We start from the raw sequence: 27591 nt of genomic DNA on the forward strand, positions 1-27591 counted from the left end.
TAATTATTACAAATTTTAAGAATGTGTATGCTTCTTCAAAAAGAAAAATGAAGAACACAAAAACATCTTTAAAAGAAACAAAACTTGAAAAATATATTGTAACATGAACTATTACACATTCAAGTTCTACAAAATTTCAGTACTTTTGTACCTGATTTATTATCAGAAAGTAGAATCCTCAGTAACTCATTTATTACCATAATACAAAGCCAGCACTGAACAAAGATAAGAAAAATACATCCGCATCTATATTAAGATGCATGTACATGGTGCGCAGAAGAATATAGTAGTAGTCATCTATAGTAGTCATCTATTGTTTTTTACTCTCATCATAGCATTCTTTATAACAATCACAAGTAAGAATAAACATAAGGAAACAAATTGTGCTCAAGACCACACAGCAACAGAGTTGAAGTGATAACACCAGAAATTCCAGTTCTCTTGACTTCCAGACTCTCATGCAATTATTTGGACAGAACACTTCTACAGTTAAACACATCTAGCTTTAAGAAACTACTACACTTCTTTATTTAACATGTTTGCATTTCCAAATTTAAATTTTCCTGTATTCCTGAATTTTATGTAAGTATTTTTTAATTAATATATCACTCTTTTTCTTCTACCAAGTGCTAAATATGCTTTTATTTTCATGTCATTTTGAAAGCATGAATATCTTTTCACAAAATTATTGTATTTAAAGCCCTCCTGATTTCATCAAAATTATGAGTAAATTGCACTATTTCAAATGTTCTACCATAATGACACAGCTTTTGAAGACAGACAAATTGAGGAAATTATTTGTGACTTAGCTGGACTATATTACAACAGCAGCAACAAGAACAACAAGGTGCTCATTTTTTCTCTCTATCCTTTCACCTTCTTCCGGCACAGTGGCCAGTGAAAGGTGAGCATGGATCTGACTAGACTAGAAACCTGGCAATGAGGCAAAGCAAGAGGGCTGAAGTGAAAACAACAGCAAGGGAGGCCCCAGAAGGAGAACTCTGTAAAGCATAACACATTTTTGATTCTGGACCAGACTTAAGAAAGTTGACAGTGTGGAAAAACAAAAAAGAGGAATCACAGAATGGAAAAGGAGAAGATGACAAATTTAAAGCACTCTCAACCTAYAGCAGAAGATTAGGGTTTTCTGACAACATAACTTTGAAAGAAAGAAAACTACTTTGAAAAAACAACTAAAAACTGAACATGATTGACACTAATTTGTTCACGTTAGTTTATGTAAGTGCTTTACGAATCTGTTTACATATATATACACACACACACACACACACATATATTTATCCCCATGCTTTTCTGGTAAAGCATAAAATACCTAATTTGTGTATTTATTTTAATTTTAGTAATTAACTCACACATAGAAACCTTAGCCCTACTTCAAAAAGGAAGACATCCTTTCACATACCAAATTGTTAAGAAGCAAAAGAGCATTTGCGAAGGTCATTTCACTATAAGCAACATGTGTAACACTTAGCTTTTGTATTTATTACTTCTCAGTAACTACAGAATTTCCAATATTAATTCCAGTTTCCCCGAAAGAACACAAACGTAATTAATAGCATACCATATAAAACACAAGTTAGTGGACCATCACACTGCAATTACTTTTGGAATTCAAACGTAGTGGTATTGCATATCAAGTTTCTTTCATAATTAAAACATAGTAGTTTACCACTATCTGGATACTCTATATCTTTATGAGGTTTATCTACATTTGGTTGCTCTATCAAGATATTTTGCTTTGATAAATGACTCTGATAATGCAACTATGAAACAGCTTATTCAAGCTTCCTTCTTATCATATAATATAATCAAATCACTAATATATTTCTGCCTATTTGTACTCTACTGGTTTTACTGCAAATAGAAAAAGAAAAGTCTAAATCAATCAACTTTTGTCTCATCATTCCACATTTTAATTACCATATCCATAAGGCAAACTGAGGTCTCTTCCTGAAAATACCATAATCCTACTGTCAAAAAATACATTTCCATATGCCTAAATAAATATTCAGATATTTTTAGACAGGCTAAATTAATCATACTGTTGGATTCAAAATGCTCACTGATCTTAATATCACACAAGTATGTTTATAATACAGCTTACACAGATATCATTAGACATTTTAAGCCATAATTTTGGGTTCCTTCTTTGATGCCTCTCTGAAGCTTCTCACCCTTTTTCAGTTGCCATTCCTTCTCTCTTTTGTATACTCTCTCTCTTAATACATTACTCTTATCAACAAGCAAAATCCACCTTCAAGCTAGTCTCACCCTTAGGCCCACATTCATACCACTTCTTGTCCACAGGATGTCCTCTCTAAACCAGCATTCAAAGCTGCTGCACTGGTCTTTCCTCCCTGTGCATACTTTCCTTTGAAAGCTCAAATTCTCTGGAGCAGAGGCAAACAGGTACAATCTAAGTAAGGTCCCATCCTTTTCAGGCATCAGGATGTGAAAACAATTCAAATATGAAAATAATTAATAAACATTAAATCAATAATTATGATAAAGATTTTACTTCCTTTTATATATAAAAACCTAGGTTTTTTTCTGAGCTATATATGGTACCCTGTACTATATTCAACTCATATATTGTGTTCAGTACAGAAAAATTATATGCACAGGCTATTTTATAGTCTTGTCTTCTGGAACAGCTAGATCTCAAATGATGCATAAGTACTGCTGACATGAAACGCTTAAGAGATTTGCAGGCATTGTAAATGACCCTTGAAATAGAAATTTGCAGATTCAATTAAAAAGGAAAAAATTCTAAATGTATCATTTCTTTTCCTTTTAAAATACATACTATAAAATTTTATAGGGTGAAAATAAGATATCTGTCTTTTTTGAGTGAGCTCCACTTTATGAAATATAGAGTGTAAGTGCATAGCACATGTTTACATTTAAATTTACATTTAATTTTGCAAACTAGCATAAGTTTGGAGAAGGTGCTGTGTCATTATGTTTTGTAAAAAGAAAGAAGATAATTGGTGAATTTTGTAGCATAGCATTTGAAATCAAACTTTAATTATAGTTTAGCAAATGTTTTACATTAAGAATTTTGTTCATGTTTGCATGCAAAACCAAGAAACCAAACATTCCACAATAAAATATTCTACAAAGCATTTCAATTGTTTAAACTGCTAAACTCCCAAGGGCACAGAGACGTAAGTAAAAACGGAATCAAATCCTCCCTCCCAAAAGCTTCTGATTTTTAAAGAGAAGGGCAGGTATTTGCACCCCCACCAATCAGATTCTCACTCTCTTTATCTTTCCTTGGTCTATGGGTCAATTCATTCTTCTATCAATTTAGCATAAAAACTAAAAATTTAAACGATACTTGTAAGATTCAAGATTTATCTTTGTATTAGCAAGTTATATGCCACATGACAGCTCTTCTCCCTCAAAGATGCTGCCACATATTTTAGAACACTTCGTCAACTCTTGAGCAGAAAGTACAGAATCAAATATACTACCTGTTGTACATACCAATAATGAATCTTTTATGACACAAGCTACTTCTTCCAGTGAAGTCATCTGAATGGAAACCAGCTGGTCTAAAAGATATAAAGTAGCTTTTTCAAGGCTTGGTAAGTGACGAAGCCATAGGCTGAAGATAGCTGGTACAGAGAGGGAGATCTTCTTTCTGGTTTAGGAAGAAAATATTGTTTTCACTGAGAAATTGGAAGACAAACAAGAGCACACATGGCAAAAAAAGACAAAGAAATCAACCTGCAGCAAAACAGACAAAACCTACTTTACAGTGCTCTGCTCAACAGGCAGGACCGCAACGCTTTCTAAATGTGACCGTAGCTTTATCAAATAATAATGCCAAAGAATAACAGGGAATCACCAACATATACAAATGAACCTTAATACAGGTCTTTACAAATCAAAAATTCATCTCTGCCAGATCCCAGCAAGTGGAAACGGAGGGTTCAAGTCTGGAGTTCCTTAACTCTCTAGAGAAATAGTCTGCCTCATGCTCCCTCTCTTTAAAACCCAGGCTGTTTCCTGTACACCTCTCTACTAGAAAGTGTCAGCAGCTGACAGGCAAGCAGAAAGATTCTACGTAATTTTATTGTTGGCTATAATTCAAAGCATTACCTGGTCTTTGCAAAGAAATAAGAAAACAAACAAGGTAGATTGATTCTTGAGTCCACCAACATTGACTGAAACCTTTTGAAAGAGAAATGTTTAAGAAGGTATCATCTCTTTTTACCTGAAGCTTTCAGCTATAACTCAGCTGAAATATAGTATTACATCATTAGAAAATAAAGGGCATAGCATATAGCGAGACAGCAACATAATATGTGTGGACCAGGCACAAATCAAAAACACATTACAGAAACCACCCAAGAAGAGATACTGGACCACAAAACACCCATAACTAGAAATCTATGCCTTGTCCTTAAATGAAGTGAAGATAAAACCCCTAAAATTAGGCAGGGAGAGTACCATGTAGAGCTACTGATAAGAGAAAAACATAACAGAAAGATTTAACAGCTTTTTAGGTTCTATTTTTCAATGTATGTATTTTAATCACTGTCTATATATCAGCCTTCAGAATTCTGATTGGCACTGAAAAGCCATATATTTTCCATTCAAAACTATTTCTTGCACAGCTTCAATTAAAACTGTATGTCTGTAGGCAAGAAGAAATATCAAAACAAATATTTAGAACTTCAAAATTGTTAAGCTCTGCCTGATTTCAAAATGCTGTATAATTAATATATAAAAAATCATTATTAAAAATATGCATATTAGAGCAAATTAAGAATTATATGAACTTTTTTATTTTTCCCTAAGTCCCTTTCATTGGATTTTTTATGATAATATGACAGATAGTATACCAGAAATAGAAATCTAAGAAGCTTACATAGAGATGTTCCAAATCTCAAACTTAAAATCATATAGGAAATAAACTGCAGTCCTCATCTTTCTGCCACTGTACTTGTAAACAGTCCCAGTGGGACACCTCTGAGTTCTCTGAAACACTGCAAGTCACAAGCTTTCTCCTAGCACTTAGTGACCCTAATTCATGGAGCAGGCTACACCAGAAGGAATGTGTTCAGAACACAATGACAGCATTAGGGAACACACGGTTCAATTATTCACATTGGGGGGAAAAAAAATTACATGCACACCCCTCTTAAGATTACATGAGCTTTAGTGAAAGGCCAAGAGTATATCATGCAAAAGATGTCCAAGTCCACACCCATCCTCAGAGAAACCAAAAACTTTTGTCAGAAACCCTTCATGAGTCATGCAGGCAAGAGCAGTACGAACTGAATTATTTTTGCTCACTGTGGTGAACAAGTAGCTCAAAGATTAAACAAAGGGCAGTTTACTTCAGTCAGAAGAACTTTTTATGACCCTGTAAAGTGTTCAGACTCACATTACAAAGTGTCAAAGGTATGTCATGATCAACTGCTGGCTCACTGACATGAGAATAGACCATCCATGCTGAGTTATGTACTTGCTCTGAGAAAATTTTTCAAATTTTATTACTGCTTGTGCAACAGGTTCATCAGAAGCCACAGAAGACAGACAAATGAAAGATTGTTCACTATCTTTTTGGGACACATCTTTCACTAAAGATCTCCAGATTCTTTTTTCACTAATTTCCCTCAGCTTTGAAGAAATGTCTAGAGGCATTTGTACATAACAGATTAGCAATTCCTCTTTTCCACTAGTTAATATCTTTTTGATGGAGCTTTCAAGGAAACAATGATGTATATAAGAATCTTTATCTGAACATCTCAGAGATAATGCTGTTGAGTACAGAGGAAGCAGTTAAAATTTTGATTAGAAAGGAGAAAAATGGGTAACTAGGGTGAAGTGGTCCCAAAGGACCCTTTCTAGTATCAAAAGAACACATAAAACTGCAATTTGGTAAATATTTTTTGCAATTTTTATTTGCATTTTTGTTTTAAAAGCTTTGGGTTATACTTCCCTAGCATTAGGTGATCTTTTTTTTGTCCCATATTGAAAATGCCGAGTTCTCTGAAAATAAGAATGTTGAACTTGATGTCCTGCAGAAAGTCTGAGTAGGGAACAATGAGCAAATCTGATATTCTTGTATCCACACTTCACACTATTTAGTAGAGGTGCTGCAGCACCCTGTATTAAATGAAGCTACTTCAAGTCTGGCAACTTCAGACAGAGGTATTTCACATTCCTGTCATTCAAGTCTGTGATGCCACAGACTTCCACACTAAAGGCCAATTTGTCATCCGCCAGGATGGAATGGAATTTTCTAGTAGACCAAAGATGACAGAAAGTATCCACTGACATGGGTATGCAAGAACTTATTCTCAGTAAGAAATTCAGGACCACCCCTTTTGGCTACAATTTTAGTAGATCAACTCAACCAAAAGTAGGTTGCATTGTCTCCCCTTCCCTAGCAACACCAGCCTTCCTGATGCTCAGCTTCACTCAGCTGGCCTTCATCCACAGGCTGATTTTATTAAAAGTTGTTTTAGTGGCAGAGAAACAAAAACTGTATTTCACAAATTGCTTCTATTAGCCTCATTAAAAATAATCTGCAGTAAAACAGGAGAATTGAAAATCCTGAGAACCAATTTCTCAGGAAAAATAAGAGAATAAGGAACCACTCAAATATAAGAATCCATTTTCTGCACAGAAAAATGAACAAATTTAAAGATGGCTCTCAAAATCTCATGGTAGGAATGTTCATCCACTTCTATGAAAGGGAAATAATATTTCTATGAAAAGTGATCACATCTTTCATGCAACCTCCTAAAAATCCAGTGCAGACTTATGCCTCCATTTTAGAGAAAAAGCGGCAAGAGGTTCAGTCAATATCTAAAGCTGTTAGGCCATAATTTGTACATCAGCAAGTGAAAATCCTGGTTTGTCTTACAACTTAAGGTCTGCTATTCAAGTGCAAAGGAAATATTTTATTATAAAAAAGAAAATGCTCGGTGAATTCAGCATATAAGTCCACGGAAAAGATATTGCAATTGATTTAATATTCTTTTTAATGAAGAGCAGAAAAATCATATAGTGCATGCTACTTACATTAGAAAGGCCTCATTCACAGCCTCTAGAAACTCTGAACTGAGAATCTCCTCTGATGCACCTCCATGGCAAAGAAGGAGAGTTTCCAACAATGGAGTTAAATCAGGCAAAGTAATCAAAGGGAGACAGAAAAGGGACATCTCACTCACACAACTGGCTGCAACTCTGAGGGAAAAAATAAATAAATAAATACAGTTCCTATTTTAAAAAAGTCAAAACTTCAACTTCTAAAGATATAAAGCAAAAGAAGATTAAATTAATTACAGAAGGTTAAATGTAAGAGATATGTATCTATCTGTATAAAGATTATTTATGGGAATTAATATTGTGTTATTATTACATATTGTCTGAAGAATCTTGAAAACAAGTCAGATAAAATTTTGTTGTTTTAGTGCTCAGGGCAAATCGCATGAGGGACATCAACCTAATTCTGAAATGTAGTTAGGTGTTTGTTTATTAATTACACCCTTTCTAGCAGGGAACACTTTGCACTTTCCAAGAAAGAGCAATGCAAGTGTAAGGAAGACTACAGTTTCACAGCTCCCATGTAGATTTGCTAGATTCTAGAAGAGACAACCTAGCTGGTTTTAAGGCCTCCTGTGGTTTTTCTTTGACCTTTCTCTCTCCTTTTAATAGAAATTGCTTCTGTGGACAAAACAGTACAAATCCTGCTGTCTTCAAGTGTTCAGGCAAAAATTATTTGTCTTAGAGATCTACAGTTGAAGGAATATATAACACTTTTGGATCTTAATGTATGGAACACTCACTTGACCTGCTTGTTAAAACTGCATGTTTGGAAATGATTCAAGATGGTGAATTAGCTTGTCAGAAGACAAAGAATAAAAAGGTCATTTACAAACATATTCTTGAAACATGGAATCTTTGATAGATACACAAAAAGGAAAACAGCATAAAACATGAGATTACATTAACAAAAGTAAAGGACAAGTTTCCCAGAGTATATATAGTTTTTAGATGCAGTTTAAAGAGGAAGACGTTTATGAAGACCAACAACTCCTAAATATTGAATTCCAGCAAATTTGTGTAAGGTTGTTTGTTGAATTGCTGCAAATTACTCCTCATTGCATTGTTTGCTACAAGGGGCATATGCTTAGCAAGAGTCCAAAACTGTTTTCTTTAGATTTATTTTTAACTCTATAAGAAACATCCTGCAAGACAATTTTTTTTTTATTAGTATAGTTTCATAATCTTCAAACCATTCTTTGAAAACACTATGCAGCTCACTGTGTTCAATGAATTTGTACAGGTGTTTTGTTATCCATGTTATTGCAAGTGTCACTGACAGCAGAAATGAGACAATGTGCATCTCTAACTGCAAACTACATCTGTCTGCAAATTGAATAAAGAACCATATCATAACTCCTACCCTCAAAATTCACCTGAAGTTCTAAGGTTTCCTGCTCTTCTGGTAGAAATAAACTATTTTTGTCCTCAAAAATCCTGCAGAAAATAGTCTCATTAGCTTTTCAGCCAAACATCATTCACCCTAATCTATAAAATGCAGTGTTTGTTTTCTACAGTGAACAAAACTGATGCTCCTCATTAACTGGGCTACAGCAATTGCAATACTAACGTAATCTAAATGAACTCAGATCACCTATTCTACCTTGCGCAAACATTAGGTGCAAGGAGGAAAGGAAGAAAAGAGATAAACTACACAAGAGAAAGGAAAGAGTATAAGAAGCATCATCAAACAAGGAAGATTATTGCAATCTAACTCTTTCAGAAAGAGAAAGGTTGTTCAAGGTATTTGTACTACCTCAGCTCAATTGGCAGCAAGAAACGTTCTCTATGTGGGTAACTACATCCTCCGGTAATCTGGTCTCCTTTTGCTGGTTAAATTCAATATCAACAGACTCCACTGATGAGAAGAAAGCGACTCTATTTTCTTTCCTGTAATTTCTAAGGCCAGGCAGCATTATACAAGTAATAAAACTCATTTCATCAGTGTGAGCAGCTTTGACTTTGAAGACCAGCAGAATATGCAGAGGAGAGTCATACAGGCATTTCAAAGAACAGGCACACTTTGGGTAGATTTGTATAAAAATACCTACCTTTATTTTTGTGAGGAGGAGGAATTGCTGGAATATACTTAATTTACTTGCAATCAAAAGGACCTACTGATGCCTGCTAAATATAATAATTTTTAAAGTATTTATGAAAAGATTATTATATGTGTTTCAAGAAATCCACATTATACTGTGGATATACAGTGGAAAGGCTCATTTATGTCTGAAACAGGAGAGAAGCATTAGGCACTTCTTCACCACAGATTTTGGCAACTACAGTTCATACAATTCATTCACTCACTCCTATTATCTAATTTACTGTATTTAAGTAGCGTGGATGAAGTATGTGATTACTTTCACTTGTTACACCCAGACATGTAGAAGCACACTACATCATGTGGTAAAGTGATTATTAGCCTCTCCTGATAACCCAGATTGGCAATCTGGCCACAGCACATCACAGCTTCTTTCCTGCCCACTTTCCCAGGCTTTCTTCCTTAGAAAACCAGGGGAAGGCAGCAGTTAAAGGGGGTAGGACAGAAAGTACTTGGGTCTTTCCCTACACAAAAACTTATGTTGCACAGTTTAGACATAGCTATAGAGACTAATAAATTTGTAACTTGCAAGACTGAAGACTACACTGTGTCAATAATGGCACAGCAAATTCAATCTGTGGTTAACTGTGCAATGGTGGTGAAAATTACCCTTTTGATAGCAAGAAGTGAAGTCTACTTCATAAGTAAAGTCTGCAATGCTCGTATACCTCAATCATCAAAAGGAAAACAGCCAAGCTGCTGAGCAAGACATTTAAAATTTTTGTATGTAAAACACACAGTACTGCCACAATACTATTTGTTACCGGACCAACAAACTAAGGGTGAGCAATATGGGAGAGACTATTTAAATAAACACAGTCAAATTTTATTAATAACAACAACTGCAAAGTAACTACTATCCAGCCATATGAAACTATCACTCACACACACAAGGAAAAACTTTTCCTTTGGAAAAAAAGTTTTTCTTTTTCCTTATGGCAACTATGTTGTGACTATCACATAAGTATAAAGTCTTCTGTGAAGCACAATTTAACACACTTGTCCACATATGAAATCTTCTAAAACCTTGACCACCCAAAACTTTCCAACTGATGTCTAAATGCTTACCTGTCCAAGGCTTACCTGTCCAAGACTGTAAAAAGGTCCTCACTGAACTGTAATGATCCAAACCAAAACATACCAAAATGATGTTTAGATAACACCTACCTCCCTTGAATGTTAAGTCCATTAAACTGATTTCTTCTGAGTTCTGTTACTAATGATAAGACCATCTGTTAAATAAAATAAATGACATTAAAATACATCCACTGCAAATAAGCAGACATTAGTTGCATTATTCTCCACGAGAGGAACACCTTTGGAAATTAGTAACATTCCCTGTACACTCAGTTTTATTTTTTAATTTTTAAATTATTGGTGCCAATCAAAGTTTTCCACACCACTGAATGGCTAAATTATACTGCAAAACTTTTTGTGAACACCCATGATATATCTTCCCTATTTGACAACTAGCAAGCAATTTATTTCAGCTCTGCTTGCCCAAGAGTTGAGTGTTTTGGAAGAGTGTTACTAATAATTTTTATATGGTTTATCTAATGATTATATTAAATAAAGCATCATTTCATATTAGGAAATACTATTCTCATGATTTTTATATAGTAAAAGACAATTTTCCTAAGACTTAGGGCTCAACTATCATTTTAAATGCAGCACATACAGTCAAAAAAAGATTCCAAAAGTTACATTCTAACACACAAAATAATATATATTAATTTTAACTTCACAGTAGGGGAAAAAAGCATAGCCCAGACTTTTTTTTGTTATAACAAAACAGCAACAGGTATTTTTACCAATATGTATTACAGTATAATCTAACCAAAAATTTTCTTTTTTGTCTGTAGAGATCTCCCATTTCATTTTCTCCCTTAAAAGGCTGTAAAAGTAACTGAGGTAAGAAAAGATAAACAAAGTTCAGTTCCTGTTCCTCATAACAATGACAACTCCATGGATGTGCTTATAGACTGTTGATTTATTATTAACAAAATCTCAATTGCACAAAATACTTACATTTTTAACCAAGTGAGAATAATAATCTGCTGATGTGTAGCCAAGAGCTGAAATGAATGTATTGGTCCCAGCTTCATTACTTTCCCATTTAGAAGAAGAAAGGAGATGGCAGAGCAAACTCTGGAAAAAATCAACGTAAGGGAAATAAAAAAAGAGTTTGAAGCTATAACACATTTTGTAAAAATAAGCAATTGTTATTGACCTCTACCTGGGTAAGATCTTTTGATGGGTTGTGGTCATTTTACATYATCTGATCAACATACAAGAGCACATACCTTCTTTCAACCAAAAGGAGAATGCCTCTGCTGCTTATCATCAAATACGTCACATACGCCACATGATTTCAGTATTTCTAGAAGAGCAGAGGACACAGTGCCAAAACCAGACATAGCCTTAGGCAGATTTCAGTTCTCTGGGAGTCATTTCAGTATGATACTCCAGAATATAGGGGCGTATACACTGCTACACAGTAGAAAAGCGCATGTAAAAATATCTGATCAAGAAGAGTAAGGAAGAAGTTAATGTTTACTTTTCACATCACTCCTTCAAGATGCCCCAGTATTTTGGCCGTCACTCAAGATTTGGCATCATAACTTAATTTCCTTCATCAGGAGATAATGACAACTTTTTAGTTTGACATTTACTTCTGTAACAATTCCATTACTGAATCCTTTAAGCCATATTTTAAAACTTTGTAATATATCATCTAATAAAATCAAAACAATACTCTGATAATAGATTTACTGTAAAAATAAAGTGAAATTAACACATGGGAGGCACTGATTCTGCAGAAGTGTAGAGAGAAAGATCCTGAACATTGGTTTCCTACTTTCTCAGTATCCCAGCACTACACTACCAGCTATGGTGTCATTTGGACAAATCTTAACACTCCAGCTCTTCCGATGTCAACTAGTTTATGAAAACTGTAGTGTGAAACTTAGAGCATTTAGTTTTTTGCACCTTACTATCATAACTGATCTGAGGTAGTTATATGTTGCTTATCAACTGATCCACACTAAATTTAATCTAGGCAATTTCCTATCCTCAACTGCTATGTGCTGATATAATAACAAATATGTTCCATTTTCAGAGGTTCGTTTAAGGGTTTTATATATCACTGATATTTAAATTATAAACTAGATTACACCCTGTATAGCAATAAATACAAAACCCTTTGTGACACTGAAAAAGACCTTCACTTAAAAAATATGGTTTTAGAAGGAAAGTTCAGATGAAAGCTCCTTGACTTCTATGGTCTTAGGAGGTCTTACTCTACTCTATGTACATTTTTAAAAAGAGGAATCTAATAAACATTCTAGGCAAAAAAAAAAAACCCAAAACAGTTAAGTCATTTTCTGCTTTCAGAAATCCAAACCAAATATTTATACATGCTTTTGTTGGACATCCCTAATCAATTGCTTCAGAAGTCCTGGAATTAAATCTAGTCCATGTTTGATATATTAATGTAAGAGAGAAGATACAATCAGTGGAAGCACACCAAAGGGCTAACAAAAACTACTACTATCAAAAAAAATAACAAGAATTTGGGACACTTTATTTCTTCTACTTGTGTTTTGGATTATTTTACTATGTTGCAGACTTAAGTTAAACATCTAAGTACTGTATCTTCTTTCATGCTAAAGGTTTTTTTTGTTATTTGTTTGTTTGTTTTTAAATAACCCTTAACAGGAGAAATTGCTGTTCTACTGCCACCTAGTGACTTTGCTAAAACTAAGGGGAAAGGAAAATACTGTGGCAAAAGAGTTTCAGAAGTAATTTATATGCAGTCTTTGTATTCTTAAGAAACTTTAAAAAAGGGATTTTCAAAATGAACAGCTTCCAAATATAGTTGAAAGAGAAGCCTAAAATCTATTAGCTTTTACAATATCCAAATACCCTTCATTAGTTGATTACTATGGAACCATATATGATTTTATTTTTCTTTGTAACTATTATTTGTGTTAGCATTTGTTTTCAGAACACTATTAAGAATTCACACAAGTAGTTCCTACAAAATAGGAGGGTCTAGCAAGTAGAATGTAATAAAGGATCAGACTGCTAGATGAAAACAAAATAAAGAAGAAGCTAGCAACAGCAAAGCTCGGGTGTCACTTCTGCTAGAGATGAGAAGGCTTGAAAACTGCAAATGTTGTTGGACTGCTCAGTGGAAGATTTGCAAAAAGTTTCCACAGTTGGGAACAACAAAGCTCTGAAAAGGATTCGACAGGTAGACATGGCAGCTAAAGACAGCTAAGTGAGGGACAAATCTATAAATCCCATATATTTAACTTTAATGCTATAAAATATATTACTTAGTCATCCTTTATGTAACCAGCATTTTCCTAAGGATGAAACTAACTAAATACTTTTTATATGAAGATTAATTTCAAAATTATTTTCCCCTGTCCCTGTGTAACGGTTATGACTAACCTTTCAACACAGAAGAGACATGACACACTAACTTTTTTTTTTTGCATCATTATTCTTTTCTAAGCACTTTACTGTATCCCTGCTGGAGTTTGCACATCAGTTATGTTTTTCAAACACAGAGAAGCTCTGAACAGCCAGAAGGGGGCAGGGAAAAAAGGGGTAAGGAGATACTGTAGTCAAGATGAAAAGAAGTCCACAAAGGTATGTATTAAAAGGTGAAAGACATCAAGAATTCAGCTCTGTATTCTTACATGTTTCATTTTACAGACCCTTTTGCCAGTGTGAAGCCTGAGACAAACCTACATGCAACAAAGATAAGAAACTGCATAACACCAGTTTAAAGCATTTGTTTTTCTAGACTAGATTTAAATGCTTACTTTGGTCCAAAACAGGTCCAGAAAGTCTTCCCTTTCTCTCCAAAATGTAGTTTATTTAGTGCACATTGTTAAATGTATAACACATTATCTAGTTCTGGTTAGAGGTGATAATTCTATATATCATATTAGCAGATAGCTGTTTGAAAGAAAGCAAACGTATTGACAATCCACTTCTACATTAGTGTTTAAGGGAAATAGTTTCTTGAAAACAAGAGGCTTATAACTGTATTACTACCTAAGTACACATATGGCGTTGAAGAGGTTTTACAATGACCAGAAATAAAGACCATAAACAATAACCTCCACCTAAAGTCACAGATGATTTTTTTTCAAATGATTCTTCCAACTACTTAGAACAGCTCCAAAGGCAAATGCAGCATCTGAGACCCAGTTTTCCAGTTAGAACATGGAAAGTCAAAACAAGGAAACTGTTGCAAGAGATAATCTCTAAAGAGAAAACACAGCTGAAAACAAAAAGATCATCAGATAATTATTTTCTTATGCTATTTGTCTGTCTTACTCCATCCCATATAGCACTAGATACACTATGAAAAGTACAGTGTAAACCAGGAATGGCTATTTTTAACTAATTAGCAGTGAAAACTGTCACCTCTACATCAAGCCTTAAACTTCACTGACAACTGTTTAAATTTCAGTAATACTCAGGTCCAAAAGGGAGAGTATCAGTAAATATTTCATGTAACAGTTTAGAACTTGGTAAGAAACACACAGTTCTGAGAGTGAGATTAACTGTTTCAGAAAATATTATGAAAAAATCTAGAAAGTTTTAAGAAATTTTCTCACAGAGGGTCTTACGGAATGCTATAGGAATATTCAAAACAAATAATAGGTTCCATTATTGCAGTAAGAAGCCATACTATGTTGGAAAAGAAGAAAACAGCAGGCATTTTATCTGGAACTGAATAGCCACAGTCTGGATTCCTGGGGTCACAGAGAGCAGTAATTTTAGAACAGTAACTTCTAGGAAACCCTTTCAAACCTGACAGCAGGAATTCAACAACATCATGGTCAAGGTGTCAGTTCTAAACTCTTTCCCACACTGCTGATCTCAGTCACAAATCCTAGCTTACTTCAACAAGGTAGAAAATTTGAAACCTACATAATCAGCAGTTATTTCTTTCCAGTTAAAATAACCCAACTCTTTTGTTATTCCTCTTTAAGTAGTGAAGGCCAAATATCAGTGTGCTATATGGGATTTGCTGAGTTACTCTGCAAAGTTTGTTTCTCAGAGACAAACTGTCCCTTGAAATGCAGACTTTAGTGAAAGCCTGCATGCCGTTTTCCAGAGCAGAATTTGCACCTCTGGTGAGATATGCAGAGCAGCATTGGGCAGATACCAACTAGCCTTCACAATCCCAGCAAGGAAGAGAAAGTGTTTAGGTCTTTTGATACTGCCTTTACTAAAAAGATATACAAACAGATCTAAAGATTTTTTTTCCTGTCTTTCTTAATAGTTAATATCCTCCTGCTTATGTCTGGAGTGGGGGGGCAGCATAATTAAAGGTACAATTACACTGAAATTAAACATCAACACAGAAATAGCTCTTAGTTTTTATTACAGGACCACATAGTAAGTTTTACATTAGAAACTGTATTTGTGTAGAACCCATCTTGGAATTTATGACACAGTTTCAAAGACATTCCAGAGGAACCAAATAAACCAATTTGTTTCTGGAAACTTCTAAACACACTCTCTCTAAAAAATTTATGATTCCGACTGTCTTTAAAAGCAGATGTTAAAGATAACAGAGATAACGTATTTTGAAAAGTAGAAGAGAAAGATAGTTTCATTGGGATAAGCCTATCAAATCTGACACCAATAGCGTCCCAGGGACACTATTCTGTTCTTACTGCCAAGCTGGCTGAGTCAGTGAAAGTGACAGGTAGAGACGTATGGAACAGAAGGATCTATCATTTATCCTAAAGGATATTTCTCTCTAATATACTCTCCTTTAAGTTAGTGCCATTATTTTTGGAGAGGAGATCATTAAAAATATTTTACTGAAAATTACGATCCATGTGAAATTGTTGGAATTCATACAAAATGGATACCCAAGCGTAAACTTCTGATATCTGGTCAAATAATGGGTTTATTTCTGACCTTTCCATCTGTTAGACAGGAACCAGACCTTCTCAACTGTGTTAAGAAAAAAAGGGTAAAATAGGAAAAAAACAAATCTTATTCGAGGAAGCATTAGAAGTAAAGCACTATTTCCTCTTTGCATTTTATCAGATTTTGGAATGAAGATATTTTGGATGGCAATGGTTTCAAGAGGCTGTATGTCAATTTTATTCTTAAGTGGTCCCAGCACAGTCAGATGGTCCATTGTTTTCAACATAGTCTACAAGACAGGAGATTACATTTTATTTCCAGCCTGGCTTTAAAAATATTTTCAAGTTACATAAGCAATTACAACACTAGTGATGAATTAGATTAATATAATTTCCAGTCTTGTTAAAAAAAATGCAAAAAACTATAAAATATGTACTTTTTTTTTTCTTTAAACAGGTAGGATTCTAAATTCCTAATTTACTTCCTAAATCATTTGACCATGGTCCTCAGAAGACAATGTAAAAGCATTTCTCCAATCTGTTTAAATATAAATTAATTCACAGGGCTATTTTTCCACATATTTGTTTGTTTGTTAGTTTTCAGCAGTATAATCCAAAACAAATTCCTGCAGACACTTTTTGGTTACTATTTCTTAAAAATCCTGCCTGAAGGTTTGGAAGTTTTATTGTGTCCCATACCATACAAATTAAATGATCAACAATAAAATGCAACCTGGTCTGGTATTTTTAGAACCTTCTTCCCATGAAATAAACAGTCAGATCTGGAGAACTGTAGTGGTTAAGCCTGTAAATGACAAGGAAGCCTGCTCATTCACAGAATGTCTCAACACCCACTGTTTACGTAACCAGTTCTGAGAGTAGGATGCTGACATAACACAATTCATATTATTTCCACACATTGATCCAATCATAACAAAGTCTGCAGCTTTTAATTTTGCTTACAGGACCTCTTGCTCACTTGCTCCCTAGTTCCAGGAAAAGAGAGAAAATAGGTTTTCCACAAACCAAAACCAAAATGCAAAAGTAAATACGGTGGAAGAAACATCATACACATTTAAACATAATGTAGCTTTCAAAGTACTATTTTAGTCTGTAAAATTTTCTTTTCTCAATGTTTTATAAAAGTCTCAGTGTTTAAATTAGGTATGGGGAAATGATATTAGCATATATTTGTTAATAACTTAAGTATTTTCAGTATGTGAGAGTGTATTTTACAAGCTAGTAAAAAATTTCTTTAACTACTTACCGTCATCAATACACCTAATTAAAATCTCCAATTTCTCCTTTAAAATTCAAGTTATGTTTAAAGCATATTTTAAATGGGCAAAAGTGTTATACTAACACACTTACATTTCAATGATTAGTTAACACAACCTCCCTGTTTACCAAACTGAGTCCCTTCCAGTAACTGCGCAAAGCCTTTGCGTAAACAAATCACTTAAGCTTCAACTTAAGCAAGCTTAGAATACCCTTCAGTAATTTATTGGATCAGGGCCAAAGTGCCTAAGCATGGGGAGGGGAGGGGTTTCCTTCCTAGAAACATTTCCTGACAGTAAATGTTTTTGTTTCAGCCCAGTTTATGGATACACATTCTTTGCATTTATGGGATGGTTTTCATTAGCTAAATTCTATACCAGCACATTAAATAAAATTGTTGGCCACAAGTACACATTTAGGATTTATTAGAGCCTCTTGCTTTTCTCCCTATTTACTTGGAATGACAATCTGAAATTTGCCCACATCCAAATCTCCACTGATAACCATGAAAGCCTAGTTGATGGTAAACAAATCACCGTGCTATCTCCTACAGAGATAAGGCTCTTGACATTTGAGAGTATGACCAAGTTACAGAACACCTACAGATAACAATTGTTAGAACGAGTTAGTATTACTTTAGGGTTTAAAAAAAAATTCAAGAACAATATTATTCTTTCACAAAACTAATGTTGCCAGATGCACAAACTTCATTGCTTTTCACGTATTCCCAGGAAAAGGTAGATTCTATGAAGTTCTCCACACTGTACTTGATGCAATAAATCACTTAATCCCATCCTTTCTTTCAAGCCTGTAGGCAGACTCACCTTTAGTCAGTGTTTGTAGCAGAACTGCTCAAATGCTCAGGGTAAAGAATATGACCTTAAAACTGCCCGTATATTAGTTCAGTTTTCTTAACCTTGCTTTCACAATTGTAATTGTAATTTGCTCACTAAAGAAGTAACAATGGCAAAAATACACAAAAGGACCATGAACACTTAAGTGATAAGAATTTTTTTTTGCAGTTTTGCATTTTGCAGTTAAGAAAAACTTAACTGCAAAAAAAACCCCACATTATAATTGATATGCTTTTTCTTTGAAATTTATCTGTGCTTACATCCATTAATTTTGCTGAAACATGTAGCTTATTAAAAAGCCCGGGCTCAGTTTACTCTGTCTCTTAAAATGGAAGAAAAATATTACATGCTTTCATACAATTCAGTATGAACCTGATACTAATTTCCAAATGGTATGCAGTAAAGGAAAATTTTGGGAAGGGAAGCTGTATTGTTATTCTCCCACCAGTTCAAGCTCAGTTAACTTCTGTGAAACTAGTATAGGAAAAACATGTTGTACTACTACTGTGGCTAAGACCACACAACTTTTTAATGGATGTGTTCCAAAACCTTGGTTCCATCTGCAAATCACTAACAAACCCTTGGAAATCATAAGAATAAAAGCTAAATAATTGTGGAGCTGGCAAGCCTTGAATCTACATTTGGCCTTAAAAAGGAAAAGCAGTTTCAGATCACCTTCTCTTTTCTTTCCCCTCTATCTTTAAAAAAAACACCCACCAAGAAAGCGCTATTACTTTTTGTATTAAAAAGGAGAGACTTTTGCTGCTGAAATAAAACACACATTTACACTAACTTACAAAAGGAAATTCAATAGCTTTACCAGAGTCAACCATAAATCTCTTTAGTTTTAGCTCTCTAGTTTAACTAGCCAGAGATTTAGAATTAGTTTTTCTCTTCTCCCACAACTTTCAAAAGCCAAGATGCAAGCTTCCCACAGAAGAATTCTCTAAATCCACAAAAAAATTATACAGAAAAAAGGATGAAGGCATTTAAGTTTAGAAAGACTGACCATAAAATTTGTTTCACTTTTTATTTTAAATCTGTGAGTTTAATAATTTCTAGAAAAAGACGACCCCAAATTTATGTTTTTTTCAAGAAAAACATTTGTCCAATGTCAGATTTTTATGCTTCCAATAGGTACACTGTGCAAATTCCCAAAGATCACCTAACCTAGGATGATACTGAGAAATTATTTTTAAATCATATCCATTCACCTTTCCTCACTTAAACACTGAGTACATAGGTACTGAAACACGTTCATGCAAGTTTTATGCCTCAAAAAAGAATAGCAGAAAAGACACTTAGTCAAATATTTTTTTCTTCAAAGCTTTGCTTCTTTAGCTTTATCCTGATTTACAGGTTAATGTTCTAAAAATGATGGATATAAAATCCAGTTAAAATCTGAGTTGGTTTTGGACTTCATAAATATCAAACTGTTAAAAGTTTAAGGGGAGAAAAATATTCATTGCAGTTAGTAGCAAAAAGGCACAAAATGCCCATACATTGATGATGCAAAAACTGCAGGGTCACTAATTATATTAGGCTGAGCAAAAACACCTAATCCAATACTATTTCTTTAAATGGAGACCACTTTTTGTTTGTCAGTGACAAATCATTATTCTTTACTAGAGCCACCTGGCACTAGTAAAGTGCTTTGAGAAATATCAGCTGGCTAGCAAATTGTGACACTGGCTGTTCAAGCTCAAGCAGCCTCCCAGGAAAGCAGAATCCTTAGTTTCTCATTTTGATCTTTGAGATACTTAGCTTTTGTTTATTTTGGCCTAGAAGCCAAGAAAGTACTTATATTCATATTAGCTTAGCATTGTTCAACAACTATCTGTTTGAAAAAGAAGAACAGAGGTCTGTTTTTCCCCAGCCAGTTCATACTATATAATTGTTTTATGATTCCTATTTTTAACCAGAAGAATATGATAAGAAAGGTAAATATTTCAAACACTTATCCGCTACCAGTGCCTTCACCTATAGGTAGATAGAGAAGGTCCAAATCAGCTTGGAAAGCTGTTTCACAAAAAGATTAGTGAGAAAGTTAACATACAATTTAGTTATGTAATCTTCAATAGGTTAGGAACAACCAAGAATTCCCCTTGGAAGATTTTTAAAAAACTGAGTGGGAGAACTACCGGTGAACTCAGTAAAACTTTGTGATAATAAGTGTCAAAAGTTAGTTTTGTGCTGTATATAAAAATCCAACTTTGTTCTTGCATGTTTTCTCACTATATTAAACTTAGCCAGTTCCAATCCTTTCATGTATGAATATCTTGTATGAACATTTTAAACTCTCAACAGTATAAAGTGTTGATGCTGCAATTATAGTCAGATAGATTTGCACAAATGAAAAATACGTGACAGGTAGAAAATTAAACTGCAGCCAGAAAAGCCTTCATATTATAGATCTACCAAAACTAAATATACCAGACATTTAAAGTTTCTATTAACATATGTTTGCATAAATCAAATACATGGAGAATAATCTACGGTCTTCCTTTATCTCACAAGCATTAAATTTATCTAAATATATGAAAGTCATCAAGAAGCAAGCGTCATTTGCACAGATGATGCACAGAATAGATCATACTGCTAACCTTACTTTTCACAACTATTTAATGATGAATGTATGCATTACTAGAACACATTATAGAGATGTGCAACATTTTACAAACGCAGTTGAAAAGCTTCCAATAACTAATGACTTTAATTGACTAATAACTTAGAACTTAAATACCATTTAGCAATCTACAAGCAAGACCACTTAATGTTTCACTAATCCTGGTACAGATCATAACCTCCTCATGCTATTCTTGGGAGAAGATGGCTACTCAGCGGAGTCGTGCACACTTAAACAGCTGGTGCAGCTTCCCAGGCAAACTTGTTAAACAATGGCTCCAAAGTTACCCCACCTATGGCTCACATATTTCATGTATGCACATGATGTGTACACCAGGTGATGGAAGAGAGAGAAATAGGCTCCTCAGAGCTGCTGTCCCTTTCCCCTGGTACCTGGGACACAAACAAATGGCACAAAGGAGTAAGGAAAGTGCCTTTATCACTCATTATGCCCTCGGGGCACATTGCAAAGCAGGCAGACTTGATCCTCAAGCTGAATTTTAACTAGTAATTTAAAAGTCGAAAGGTCCCATATCACATTAGGAATTCATCAAGTCATTGAGCCTTAATCAATGATGTCAGGTCTTAGAAGTGTGCATATATCTCATTTAACAGTCTTTCGGTTTCTGTTTTGATTCAAGGGTAATGTCTGAATTTTAACAGTCAGTTATCCTGCGAAAGGGTTAAGACATTTATTTCAAGCACATTTAAATACTTTACTTCATTTTAGGTAGGTTTAAGTGCAATGTAAAAACTCATCTATCAAAATGTATCCTTTCATATAACAGAATTGCAATATCCGTAATCAACTGCAATTGATTTATGTACACCCAAAAAAGCCTGTAAATGTGGTAAAAATATTTGCATGACACCAAGTTTAGTATCACCATTTTAATCTATTTCATGAAATTCAAAACTCCAGGTCAGTAGCTGTCAAACATTAAGGAGATGAAATCAGCTTCCAGAGCAGTAAATTGGCTGCCAGGTGCAAAAAATAAGTTCTTCATCGTTTTGGTTGGGGAAAAAGTGCTGTGCTAATGGCTAAAGTGACAGGAAAAATTTCTGGAGAAACAGTAAAACAACACTGAGCATCAAAGGAAAACAAATTGGGGGGAGGGGGAAGCAAAAAAGATGAAGGGTTAAAAAAAAGATTAAACGTTATACTGCACYTAATGTAATAGCAGAGGTTGTTTCTTATTGTCACAAACAACAAAACATTCATAGTTTTTAAAATAGCATATATTTTAAAGGAAAAAAATCCCTTTTTGAAGAATCTATGTATTATATTATGTATTGTTTACTTCAAACAGAATTGATTTGGTAAGAAGCATAACCTGTATGGTTATGATTGACAAAAGCAAGCAGACCAAAGGAGGGGCAAAGGGAAGCTATACTTTCTCAACAACAACAACAACAAAAGTCTGTGGAATGCTGTTTACTTCAGTTCTATTTTACAATCACTGTTGCATGGGGAATGGATTGACTGAAACGTCTGCAGACTGTGACCACCCACACTACGGGAAGCACTATGATTAAAGAGAGTTCTGCGTTCCAGTATCTGCCAGCAAAGTCTGCTCCATGCTGTAATTATTATATTTGCAGTCTTCTTATAATCTGTTGCATGTGTTGAGGCAAGTCCCCTACATTGTTCAACAAGAAAACCATTGAACATGAATAACAAGTTATTTTTAATATGCACAAATGGCTAGAAAACTGGATACTTTAAATACTGGTCTTTTAAGTTTATGAAAACATTTTGCCTTATAGTATAGCCAGTACCATAATGAAAACAGATCTACCACCAAAACTTTCACTTTAACCCTCTTATCAGAAGATACAGCCTGACATACCACCCTTCACCCTACATTTTTATAATAAGCTAAGTCATTACTTTAGGTCTTTAAAGCACAAACTATGCGAATTGTGGATTAAACTTGTATCTAGAGAGCACTAAAATATTACAATTCCATCTGCCACTTTAAGTGATTACACATACTGAACGTTTCCAATGACCCTATGACATAAATGTATTGCAAGTTCTCCCTTTCTCTTTAAGGACGGATATTCAATACTTTGCAATAACAATAACTTTGAAGACAAGACAACCTAAACATCAAAATAAGTAGAAATTCTCTTAGCAGAAAATTTCATTTCAAATTTTGACCTCTGCTTTAAGTAGTAAAAAAAAAAAGTTTGAAACTTTTATTCCATGCACTCTCCTGATGTTGTTTGGTGCTGTAACACACAAAATTAGGCAGCACAATGCTGCTGTTAGAAGCACAACACATAGCTGTTACTGCATTCTTCCCTTCCAAATTTATGAGGCAATCTGTACCATTTCAGCAATTTTTCCAGGAGCTGGTTGCACAGATACTTCTGTGAAAAGCACAGATAGTCTACTGGCTGTAAAGACGAAGTGTTACACTACACAGAATGTGTGCCACTGCCTAGCAAAGGAGGGAAGAAAGATGTACCAAAGGTAAGGCTGAACAAAAAAAAAAAAAAAAAAAAAAAAAATCAAGGACTGGGTGAAAGCCCACTCATCTCCACCCACTCCAGACAACCTCCTGTCTTTCAACCCTCTTTGAAATAAACCCTTGATTAGAGTCGGGGTAAATTCCACATATAGCAACTGAGGAAAAGTGCCACAAAGACATGTACCTGAAGGACCAGAGAAAAAAAATACAGAAAAGATACAGAACAGGAAAAAACATAAACAAGATACATACTTTAATTGCCATCAGACATCTTTCATCTGAAGGAATACACTACAGGCTTTGCAGTGATCAAAGTTCCTGATGATTATTTGCACAGGTTACAGAAGGAATGATGACTCCTCTTTTCCAAACAAACCAAAAAAAGCTGTAAGATCCCTAAAACCACACGACTGAATCTCAGAAAGTGATTAACTGACTTTGAACTACTTTGGCCTCCAGGAGACTTAACATTTTCCATTTCTCTCTTGGAAGCATGTGCCCTGGAACACAGACCCCTCTCCTCCCACAACTGCTGGGACAAAAAAGATCCCCCACTCCACTTCTCCACTTCTCTCTTAAACTGACATTCCCTTCTAAATTATCTTGTATTTTACCTATGGCAAAATATTACATAGATAATATTTCAAAGATAAGAAATGCTCTAAAGCAATTATTTATTTATTTCAGTCTGAATATTACTAAGTGAATTTTCTCCCCTTAGAAGGAGGGAAAACTAAAGATTCAGACCATGAGTTTGTACTAAAACCCCTACTAAATCCCTGCATTTTATGACAAATTCTTTCTCCTTTAACTTTCTTAATAACACATAATAGGTAAAGTATGTTTATAATTTTAACTCAAGTATCTCAGTTTAGCTCTTAATCTCACTCTTTCAAAACTGTCTAGATAAGAAAGAAAAGAACAACGTGTTTCTCAGTATGACCTCTAGCAATTCATAAGCCTTTTAATAGACACGTTACCCATAAATGCCATTAATACATTATTCTTATCTCATACAGACATCATTTATTGCAAATCCAACACTATTTTAATATTTTTCTGGACCAAATGATCTTGAGGCCCACTTGCTTCCATATATGACAAATGCTTTAGGCTCTTGCTAACTTAATAAAGCAGACTGGATGGATCTTGAGGTTCACTGTAATTTGTGCACCAAATATCATCTTCATGTTACCTTAATTTCACATCCCCTAGAAGAATGTGAGCTTTTAGACTTGCTTTTATAAAGATAAGGATACTTAAAAAATGTTTAGATTATATTTGGATTATTCTTAACATATCATGTTCTTTCCTAAAAGCAACATTTTGTGAAGTGTTCCTGCAAATAATTAGTCATGTAGATCTCCTGTTGATGTCCAGTATTTTTTCAACCTAGGAAATTCAGATTTGGCCCTAAATTAACGCCCCAACAAAGCCTGAACTATACATGAACATAGTATTTAACAGGTTTTATAAAAAGATGACTAGAGTACTGAGCACAAACTGAAATCAACACATCACCTAAGAAGAGACTCGTATCATTGCCCTGTTCAAACCACATCTTCATATACAGCTGTATCCCTGTATTAAAGTTCATAATGCTAGACAGACCGTGGAAACTGGCTGGAAAACCATCTCCTTAAAATCACAATGATGTAATTTATATTAAACCAAGAACATAAGCAATACTTTAAAAATGAACTTTTATGAAGGTCACAGTCTCCATTAATTTCATTGTTTCTTCCAAAAAGTATAGAATTGAGTGCAATTATAGTTGAGATGTGTTGTCATACATTTATTCCCTCAATATTTATACCAAGGGATTTTTTTGCCTTAAGTATGCATGAAGTGCATATCATACCCTGCCCTCCCATGTGGTGGGTGCATGACCCTAAAAAGGCAGTATACACCCTATTATGTTCAATTTCTACAAGAAAGAGGACAGTAAGAAAGTTTACAAAAACAAACAACAGATCTCTAGGTTCTTCAGAGAAACTCTTTTCTTTTGAATACTTATCTGCGTATTCATACTGTAGGAAACTTCAATCTAACGGTGGATCTTGGTCTTAGAAAAACAAGGTCTATTCTGCCAAGCACAGTACTGTTTCAGGAAGCCTCCAATATGACCTATCATTTGGTAAAGGTATGAACAGAATTTCAAGTAATTATCTCACACATACTGGAACGAAGCCTGATTTCTGGTGGAGTGTGCCTGGATCATTTGACTACTTGGGCACTCCTACAGCAAGTCCTAACAGAACTCACTACCTTTATGGACATTTTCTTCATAGAAGCATTATGCTATGTTTATTTCAACAACTGAGAGAAATGAATGGGGAGAATAACAGAAGAGGTTTTTTTAATACCTGAAATATGCAGAAATATTAAACCTGAGTTTCAGAGAAGAAAACGGGCAAGCAAATCTACTGAGTCAAATATATAGACAGGGACTACAGCTGGGCCCAAAGAGCCTGCAAAATATGCAAACATGAAACAATCATTGATCCTGGGAAAAAATGGGAGAGGGAGGATAACAGTCTCTGACCAACCGATGAGGACAGGGACAGTAAAGAATCTAGATGTGGGCAAGTTCTGGGCAAAAGTATCTCTTGTTCATCACTGAGACAAAAGACTTGACCTCAGGAAACCTTCAGTCATGGAAAATAGCCCAGAAGACATCACCCTGGATCTCCAGCTCAAGACCTTGCAGCATAAAGATAGCTTCATGAGATCAAGGAGAAATCATAGACAAGTGGGTTTGATGATTCACAGTATGAACCACTTCCCAGCTCAGGGAAGATTATGTTATACCATTTTTTACTGATAAAGAAATACTTAAACAAGTTACCCACTATAATCTGGACAGGATGGTCTGTAGACAGAGATTATAAACAGCCTTGAGCTCTCCAATGCTAGTACACAGACTTCTCTTGACAAGGGAATAAAATCATAAAACTGTTAAATTTGTGAAATAGTCTCCCTGCCCAAGATTAGGTGACTACAGCAGTCATCCAGACTAAAGAAGCAGAAGGTGAAAGTGCCTCCCACTACAGATGTTAAAGGACTCCCCATCACAGGAAAAAGGATATTTCTGGGGGCAGGAAAGCTGGCTGACTGCATAAGATATTGAGAAACCCATTCTAAAGACACCAGGTAAAGCTCTGCATAAGAGGTCAAGGTATGTGACCTAAACTTTAGATGACACTTTAATCTGATAGGATTAAGTTAAGATGCCTCTCCAAAGAGCCTGTACACAAATGCAAGCAGCATGAGGAATAAAACAGGAGGAATTAGAGATCTGTGCGCAGCTGCAGAGCTATGATCTCATTGCTGTTATGGAGATGTGGCAGGATAGCTCGCATGATTGGAATGCTGCTCTAAAGAGCCTGGATGCAGGCTCTTTAGTAAGGACAGGTCAGGAAGGCAAGGAGGGGGAGTCACCCTTTATGTGCGAGAACAGCTGGAATGCATGGACCTCTTCCGAGGGGTGGACAATGGGCTGACTGAGAGCTTATGGGTAAGGATTAAGGGGCAGACTAACATTCATGACACTGCTGTGGGTGTTTGCTACAGGACATCTGATCAGGAAGAACTAGATGAGGCCTTCTACAGACAGCTGGAAGTAGCCTTATGTTCACAGGCCTTGGTCCTCATGGGGGACTTTAAGCACCCTGATATCTGCTGGAGGGACAAAACAGCAGGGCACAAGCAATCCAGGAGGTTCCTAGAGAGCATTGATGACAACTTCTTGATACAAGTGATAGAGGAGCCAACAAGGAGGAGTGCTCTGCTAGACCTCATGCTTACAAGCAAGGAAGGGCTGGCTGGAGATATGATGGCTGGGAACAGCCTTGGCTGCAGCAACCATGAGATGATGGAGTTCAGGRTCCTGAGAAGAGGGAGCAGGGCAAAAGCAGCATCAAAACCCTGGACTTCAAGAGAGCAGACTCTGGCCTCTTCAGAGACCTGCTTGGAAGAATCCCATGCAACAGGGGTCTAGAAAGAAGAGGGGTCCAAAAAAACTGGTTGATATTCAAGGATCACCTTCCCCAAGCTCAAGAATGGTCCAACCCAGTGAGCAAGAAGTCAAGCAGGTTTCCAATATAATTATGCTCTCTCTTACCCAAGACTGAGCCAAAGTCAAGCAGTCAGCTTGCAGGAACACAAATCACCTACAAAAGACTACTAAATCAAAGGAACAGGAAAAAAGCATCTGTCAAAGTCAGCAAGCCTACACTGGCACCACAACATCCAGGAAT

The 27591-nt window shown here is 35.2% G+C and overlaps 1 protein-coding gene across 1 annotated transcript in view; it reads right to left on the reverse strand.

The window, feature by feature from the left end:
* Nucleotides 1-27591, reverse strand: part of FANCC (FA complementation group C) — a 79704-nt gene that overhangs the window by 23458 nt on the left and 28655 nt on the right. The window contains exons 5-8 of the mRNA XM_026088463.1: nt 11219-11338; nt 10358-10422; nt 7066-7230; nt 3511-3667 (exon numbers count right to left, since the gene is read on the reverse strand). Coding sequence (XP_025944248.1) covers nt 3511-3667; nt 7066-7230; nt 10358-10422; nt 11219-11338 — 507 coding nt within the window. The remainder of the gene's footprint in view (nt 1-3510; nt 3668-7065; nt 7231-10357; nt 10423-11218; nt 11339-27591) is intronic.

Source organism: Apteryx rowi, unplaced genomic scaffold (assembly GCF_003343035.1).
Source record: "Apteryx rowi isolate R43461 unplaced genomic scaffold, aptRow1 scaffold_77, whole genome shotgun sequence".
Classification (NCBI taxonomy): Eukaryota; Metazoa; Chordata; class Aves; order Apterygiformes; family Apterygidae; genus Apteryx; species Apteryx rowi.